At 56.5% G+C, this 7,001-nt stretch overlaps 1 protein-coding gene across 1 annotated transcript in view; it reads left to right on the top strand.

Annotated features, from left to right (window-relative positions):
* The window catches only part of LOC102200632 (histone-lysine N-methyltransferase 2C-like), a 23,330-nt gene that overhangs the window by 12,827 nt on the left and 3,502 nt on the right, over positions 1-7,001 (top strand). The window contains exons 24-41 of the mRNA XM_005751104.1: positions 1,131-2,039; positions 2,170-2,430; positions 2,512-2,712; positions 2,790-2,951; positions 3,040-3,175; positions 3,318-3,441; positions 3,529-3,704; positions 3,784-3,896; positions 3,977-4,114; positions 4,205-4,250; positions 4,323-4,438; positions 4,514-4,612; positions 4,868-5,080; positions 5,161-5,288; positions 5,489-5,684; positions 5,769-5,978; positions 6,058-6,437; positions 6,757-6,869. Of these exons, the coding sequence (XP_005751161.1) occupies positions 1,131-2,039; positions 2,170-2,430; positions 2,512-2,712; positions 2,790-2,951; positions 3,040-3,175; positions 3,318-3,441; positions 3,529-3,704; positions 3,784-3,896; positions 3,977-4,114; positions 4,205-4,250; positions 4,323-4,438; positions 4,514-4,612; positions 4,868-5,080; positions 5,161-5,288; positions 5,489-5,684; positions 5,769-5,978; positions 6,058-6,437; positions 6,757-6,869 (3,721 nt within the window). The remainder of the gene's footprint in view (positions 1-1,130; positions 2,040-2,169; positions 2,431-2,511; positions 2,713-2,789; positions 2,952-3,039; positions 3,176-3,317; positions 3,442-3,528; positions 3,705-3,783; positions 3,897-3,976; positions 4,115-4,204; positions 4,251-4,322; positions 4,439-4,513; positions 4,613-4,867; positions 5,081-5,160; positions 5,289-5,488; positions 5,685-5,768; positions 5,979-6,057; positions 6,438-6,756; positions 6,870-7,001) is intronic.

The following is a 7,001-nucleotide window of genomic DNA, read 5'->3' as shown; positions in this document are numbered from 1 at the left end:
TGATGTCATTAGACCACACCCCTTCTCATTACAGAGATGCACATCACCTAATATCCTTAATTGGTAGTAGGCTTTCGCGCCGGTACAGCTTGGAGTAAGACAACATGCATGAAGAGGATGATGTGGACAAAATACTCATTTGCCTAATAATTCTGCACTCCCTGTATTACTGCTGAGTGTGAGACACTGGAGGAGAGCCATGATTTAACCTCACTGAGGCAGGGAGAGAGGGTATGGGTGGAGGGGTGAGACTGGGTTTGGAAGGAACATACAGATGAGTGTCAGCTGTGTAGCAGTGAAAGCTAATATTTATGTGGAAGCACTTCAGTGATGAATAACAGAGGCCCCAACACTGAACCCTGGGGAACACCGGCAGAAACAGGAAATTAACTTGAAGAGTAAGCTTTAAATTGAATATGAGAGATGTGAGGTGAACCAGGCAGGGAGGGCAGTCTTTCCAGAGGATGGTGTCGGAAATCAACGGCTCAGCTCAAGAAGGAGGAGGATGGCGAGGAAACTGGAGTCAGCTGCCATCAGGACGTTGGTCGTTTTGAATAGTCGTTCCCTGTGAAGTGGATGGAAAGCAGACTGGAGTTGTTCATAGAGATTATTGTTGTTACTGAGACGTGTGTGAAGCCGAGAGGAGACAGTTTTCTCAAGAGTTTAAGAAACAAAGAGGAGATCGGATATCTAAATGAATTTATTTGTACCAGGCTTTTTAAGAATGGGAGTAAAGGAGGCAGGTTTCAATGATGAAGGAACGAGTAATAGTGATGATAATGGGGGCCAATGAGGTCTGACGGCTTTTAACGAGGACAGTGGGAAGAGGGTGGAGCTGACAGACAGATTGAATCCTTATTGGTACATCCGATCCTTGGAGGAGAGTCAAACTTGAAGATGGTTGAATGGTAGACAAGGAGGGAGCAAGGAGCTCCAGCAGAGGTGTCAATGTTAGAAATGTGGGTTACGGTAAGAAGGAGTCTGGAGGCCTGGTTACATCCACGAGAACAGATTAGACCACATGAGTATGTCATTGTTGTGTGTATGAATAAAGCATGGTTGTCAGGGGTTAAGGGTCAGAGGTGTCTGCAGCCTCCTCCTGCTCATGAATCCTGTTGATGTGCTTCCAGGTGGAGCGTCACCGCGTCCTGCAGCAGAGACTGGAGCTGGAGCAGCAGAGCCTCTTGGGGGCCTCCGTGCCTCCTGCCGCAACTCCGTCGGGTCCTCAGGTGGGACCGACAGCGGGTCCTGCCCCTGGAGGGGACGGTTTGTCTCAGATGCCCTTTTTCAGCTCCGAGCTGCCCCAGGACTTCCTCCAGACCTCCAGACCTCGACCTCAGCACCACAGCCAGATGGCAGTGACCTTTCCCCTGCAGGCGGGCCTCCGCCAAGGCTTCACGGCGAGGCCTCTACTCCCTGGAGCGCCCCCTGTCCCAACAGGTGAACCCCCCATGAACATGGCTCCTTCCAGCCTCCAGACCAGGCCGAGGCTGCCTGGCCTCACAGGACCCTCAGCCCCAGGGCAGGCACACCCAGCTGGGATAGGAGCAGCAGGAATGCCCTCCTCCCATCCGGCAGGGCAGGGACATCTATTCGGACACGACTCCTCCTCTTCCTCTCCCTCCACTCCTCTGGCCACTTCCTTCCCCTGCTCCTCCTCTGGTGGCCCCGCCTCCCTCATCCAGCTGTATTCTGACATCATCCCGGACAATAAACCAAATAAGAAGAGGAGTAGGAAGAAGGACGGGGAGGAAGCCACAGGAGGAGGGGGGGCCAGGACGCCACTGTCCTCGCAATCGGATGACCTCACTGCCCCTCCCACCCCTGCTGTCTCTGACACTGCGTGCTCCACACCCACCTTTGGCAGCATGGACCAATCAGAGCTGTCTTTCCCTCAGAGCTCCTCCCTCTCTGGTCTGGCCCCATCATCGGAGCTGGAGAGGCAGCTGTCCATCATCTCTGCAGCCCAGCAGAGAGCCTCCGGGCTGGGCTCAGAGTGCCAGAGAGGGCCCCTGTCTGCAGCTCTGCTGAAGGTCAAGGTGCGCTTGTTTTCACACTTCATCCCACTTGTGCTGCAGTGGTACTGTAGTGATGCTGTGGTACTGTAGTGATGCTGTGATAGTGGATGAACTATGGTATTGTGTGTCACTTTACTGGGTCTCTCTGCAGGAGGAGCGCGAGGAGGCCGCAGCCTGTGAAGCCAGGGTGGTGAAGATGGAGGAGGGCCGGGCAGAGCCGTTCTCCCCCACGTCTCCTCATCAGGCAGGCGATGCAGGTAAGGAGCTGCTCAGACACCTGCTAAGGGACAAGACCTCCCCTGCCAACACGCCATCGCCCATCACCCAAGCTCCGCCTATCGCCCGGCGACAGCTGTCCAGCGATGGCTGTCGATCTGAAGAGGAAGATGCACCTGGTTCCCATGGCAACATGGTGAGGAGGTGGCCAGGGCAGACAAATGGAATGTCATGTGACCTTTTAGTTAAAAAAGCTGATCATGTGCTCCACCTCCAGGTGGTGAGGGACGGTCCTGCCTCAGAGCTGCTGGACGCCTTCGGCAGGAAGAAGACGCAACGCTGCAAGAGACCCGCCCGGCCCGACAAAGACAGAGCTCCTCCCAAGTACAAAAGGAAGAAGAAGGAGGAGGAGGAGAAGCTACTCCAATCCTGCTCCACCTCTTCCTCCTCTGACCCAGTGGTGACACACCTCAGACAGGTAGAGCCCCGTCTCCTCCTGTTTACTGAGCAGGAAGCAGATGTCTGAAAGTTTAAACCTCTCCCCTCCATCAACAGCTGGCAGTGCTGCCCCTCATGGAGCCGGTCCTGGGGGTGGATCTCAGTCTGTTCCCCCCATACGGCAGTTCCTCTCTGGGCCGAGACTCCAGGCTGAGCGGCTCCTTCGGCAACGCCTGCCTGGATGGAGTCACCGACTACTACTCCCAGCTCATATACAAGGTACCGCTGCATGGGTACTGAGGTAATACTTTAGTAATGGTGTGGTACTGCTGTTTAATTTTACATCACTTCCTGTCTGCTCCTCCAGCAGAACAACCTCAGTAACCCCCCCACTCCTCCGGCCTCCCTGCCACCGACGCCGCCTCCTGTTGCCAGGCAGAAACTGGTGAATGGTTTCGCCACGACAGAGGAGCTGACCAGGAAGGAGGTCGGCGAGCAGGATGGTGAGAGGCTTATTTGACCCTCTTCTTTGTCTGACAGGCACAGGTTAGCCTGTGCAGCTGTGACAGCGTGGCCGTAAGTATGTGGACACCTGACAGCTGCACGAGAGCAACAGCTGATCTCTTCCTCCTGTTTCTACCTCAGTGAAAGGTGTGTCTGCTCTGAAGCTGAAAGGGGAGGAGCTTCTCAATTTAAACCATCCCTCCAAGACAGTGGATGTGCCTGCCTCCCTCCCAACCCCACCCCACAACAACCAGGAGGAGCTCAGGTTAGCCCCGCCCCTCAGATGTGAAGCCAAATGCCTCGTCGTCGTCTTGAGTCGTGCTGACTTTTCTTTGTGATTTCTCATCCTCAGGGTCCAGGACTCGTCAGAGCAAGATGACCCCGACAGCTACGTTCCATCGTCGTCCCCGGAGAGCGTGGCGGACATAGAGGTCAGCCGGTACCCCGACCTGTCCTTCATCAAGCTGGAGCCTCCCTCACCCTGCCCGTCGCCTACACTACCCATGATCCCCTGTGCTTGGGGGAAAGGTGAGTCAGCCACAGCGTGACTGGAAGATGTCGCCTGTCTGTTCTGACTGATGCTCACCTGTTGCTCACCTGTGTGCAGGCTCTGCAGTCAAACAGGAAGTGAAGACTGAGACCAACCATCAGGGACTTCCTTCCTGCTCGAACACAGACCTGGTTACCATAGCAATAACCCTGAACCCCACTGCAGCCCAGGTAAACATCTCTTGCTATTAATGTTGATGTATCAGTAGCCCCTCCCCCTTGTCATCATTGCTGTGACCCTCTGTTTCCAGAACGTTCCAGGAGTGATGGCGGCGGTGGCGGAGCTGCTGCGGGTCCCCGTCCCTGTGAACTACCAGCTGAGCCGAGCGTCCGGTCCCGAGCAGAGCTCTCTGGCCCTGCTGGCGAGCGTGCAGGTGCCGCTGACGCAGGTGAGATCGCTGCACCCCGCAGCATTGTTTCATCGCTGTCGGCGCTGAGCGTCTCTCCAGGTGACTGACAGCTGTTTGATGTGTTCACAGGGTTCATCCGCCACAAAACAGAGAGCGGCCGCTACAGGAAACACAGGTCTGCACACACACTCGCACACTCACGCACGCACACACCTGTGCGTCTGTTCATATCTAACCGTGTCTACAGGTGTCAGAATGGACTTCAGCCAGCAGGGCGGCGCTGCCACCACCAGGCCTCAGTGCTGCAGCTACTGCAAGGTGTTGCTGGGAAACGGAGTCCGCATTGTCAGGGAGCTCAAACAGGTTAGACGCCTCAGAGGAGACGGTCAGAGTGACCTCACAGTGGACAGGAAGTCACCCTCTGTGTGTGTGTTACAGGAGGGTCAGTCCGGACCCGGCTCCAGCTTGCTCTTCTGCAGTCCCAACTGCTCCACCCTCTACACCAACGACCTCCAGAGCAGGTCTGCAGGCACCAAGGTGAGGCCCCGCCCACACCGCAGGTGTCCCAGCCTTCATTTGGCTGATGTGTTTGGCGCTGAGATTAGGCACAGACAATGGTTTAGTTACAATCATAGTGGTAGCTGTTACGATTGGCTGCTGTGGGGGGGGGGGGGGGGGGGTTGTTGTTTTCTTCTCCTTGGTTGGTTGTTCCCCTGGTGCAGTTTAGTCTGGGGTCAGGAGTTCAGGTAGATTTCCCACAATGCACCGCTTTAACACCTGTCCCGCTGTCAGTCTGCAGTCCCTGTCCTGCCCTCCGGCTCCGAGTGCCTCCCTCCCACCAGGGTGCAGCACCAGTACACCAACAACATGTCCTCCATTGTCGTCCACGCCCTCCCCCGTGCTCCCTCCTCGCCTCCCCTGACATCCTCCTCCACCCCACCTCTCTTCTTCCCATCTGCCTCTGCCATCACCATGGAGACCAGGCCTCGCATGGACAGCCTCAAGGTGGGCGTGGTTACCTGTGAACTAACATTGTACTGAGTCAGGTCATTGATTTGAAGACTGACTATTTGACCGGCTTACAGGTGAAGGTAAAGTTGAAGCCCCGCCCCCGGGCAGTCCCAGGTGAGGAGGACTCACTGTCATCGTGCCATGGAAAGAGGATGAAGAGTTCCCGCTGGCGACGCTGGAGTGTTAACATCACACTGAGCAGGTATGTTAGGGACCTCATTTGAACCTCACCTACTAGTTTTTGGCACCTGTGGGGGAAGGGGCGGAGCCTCTGCTCCAGCAATGACCACTGTGTTTGAGGATAACAGCCTGTGCAAGTGCACGTGGCACCACGACGCCCTCAGCTGCGCGTTATCAGACCTGGATGTTCTGTCATCAGTAATCTTTCTCTTTTTCACGCAGGGGTACTTGCATCTCTAATGAGGCGGTTGCCTTGCCAACACAGGATGAAGTGGATGAGCTGTTGAAGAACCTGGGGGCGTGTCTTCGTCCAGAACCATTACCCAGAGACCAGCGCAGGTGCTGCTTCTGTCACCAGCAGGGCGATGGCCAGACAGACGGACCGGCCAGGCTCCTGAACCTGGACTTGGATCTGTGGGTGAGTGCGCCGCTCTTTGCTCTGAGTCTCTGGTGGCGGCGCGGTGCGGCCCATTCACCTGTCGTCCATGTGTTTGTGTCCCAGGTGCACCTTAACTGCGCCCTGTGGTCCAGCGAGGTGTACGAGACTCAGGCGGGTGCGCTCATCAACGTGGAGCTGGCTTTGAGGCGAGGACTGACGCTGCGCTGCGCTCACTGCCAGCAGACCGGCGCCACGAGCGGCTGCAACCGCCTCCGCTGCACCAACACCTACCACTTCACCTGCGCCTCGCAGGCCCAGTGCACCTTCTTCAAGGTAAGCGCAAGGCCGAGTTACACCTGAGCTCACGCCCACCGGGCACTCCTCCTCACCCTGCACCTCCTCTCTTCTCCAGGATAAGACCATGCTCTGCCACCTCCATAAACCCAGGATGGTTCCTCTCAGCGGGGACAGGTCCTGCGGCAGCTCACCCTCCTCCACTCCCGGCTCTGCCCCTGACCCGGCGGCTGTGACGGCCTCTGACCCGTACGACTCAGAGCTGCGATGCTTCGCGGTGTTCCGCCGAGTGTTCGTGCAGCGGGACGAGGCGCGCCAGATCGCAGCCGTGGTGCAGCGTGGCGAGCGGCAGCACACCTTCAGGGTCGGTAGCCTGCTGTTCCGTGCCATCGGCAGGCTCCTCCCACAGCAGATGAGAACCTTCCACAACGAGACGGCCATCTTCCCCGTCGGTTACCATGCTAACCGTATCTACTGGAGCATGCGCCACAGCAACAGGTAAGAGCAGCAGCGTGCAGATTATCAATCAGAATCAATGTGCGGTTGCCACGCCCACCGCTGTGCTACATCACACTGCCCACTTTTCTCTGATGGAAGACAAAGTTTAGATCTGCAGGAAGATGTTTATGTTAGGAGCTCTTACTGTGAAAGGTTGCAACAGGAAGAAGGCGGTCTGACACAGAGTAGTGATGGAGGTGTCGGATTACCAACCACAGTGTGAGAGGGTGTTTACCTCCCTCTGCAGTGATTGGTCTGATCACAGGTAGACGTCAGCAGTGATTGGTCGGTCTGATGGCTCTCTGCTCGTGCTCCGCAGACGCTGTAAGTACATGTGCTACATCGAGGAGGAGGAGGGGCAGCCGCTGTTCAAGGTTAAGGTGGTGGAGAAAGGACACGATGACCTCATTCTGACCGGACCCACGCCCAAAGGTAACATCACCTGTGTGTCTGCACGACTGTCATCAGAAGCACTGCTGCTCCTCAGGAGCACGGCGATGAACCAAAGTGTGTGTGTGTGTGTGTGTGTGTGTGTGTGTGTGTGTGTGTGTGTGTGTGTGTGTG

This window comes from Pundamilia nyererei, unplaced genomic scaffold, assembly GCF_000239375.1.
Source record: "Pundamilia nyererei isolate P.nyererei 1_Seehausen unplaced genomic scaffold, PunNye1.0 scaffold00299, whole genome shotgun sequence".
Classification (NCBI taxonomy): domain Eukaryota; kingdom Metazoa; phylum Chordata; class Actinopteri; order Cichliformes; family Cichlidae; genus Pundamilia; species Pundamilia nyererei.
This window is presented reverse-complemented; position numbering and strand designations above follow the sequence as displayed.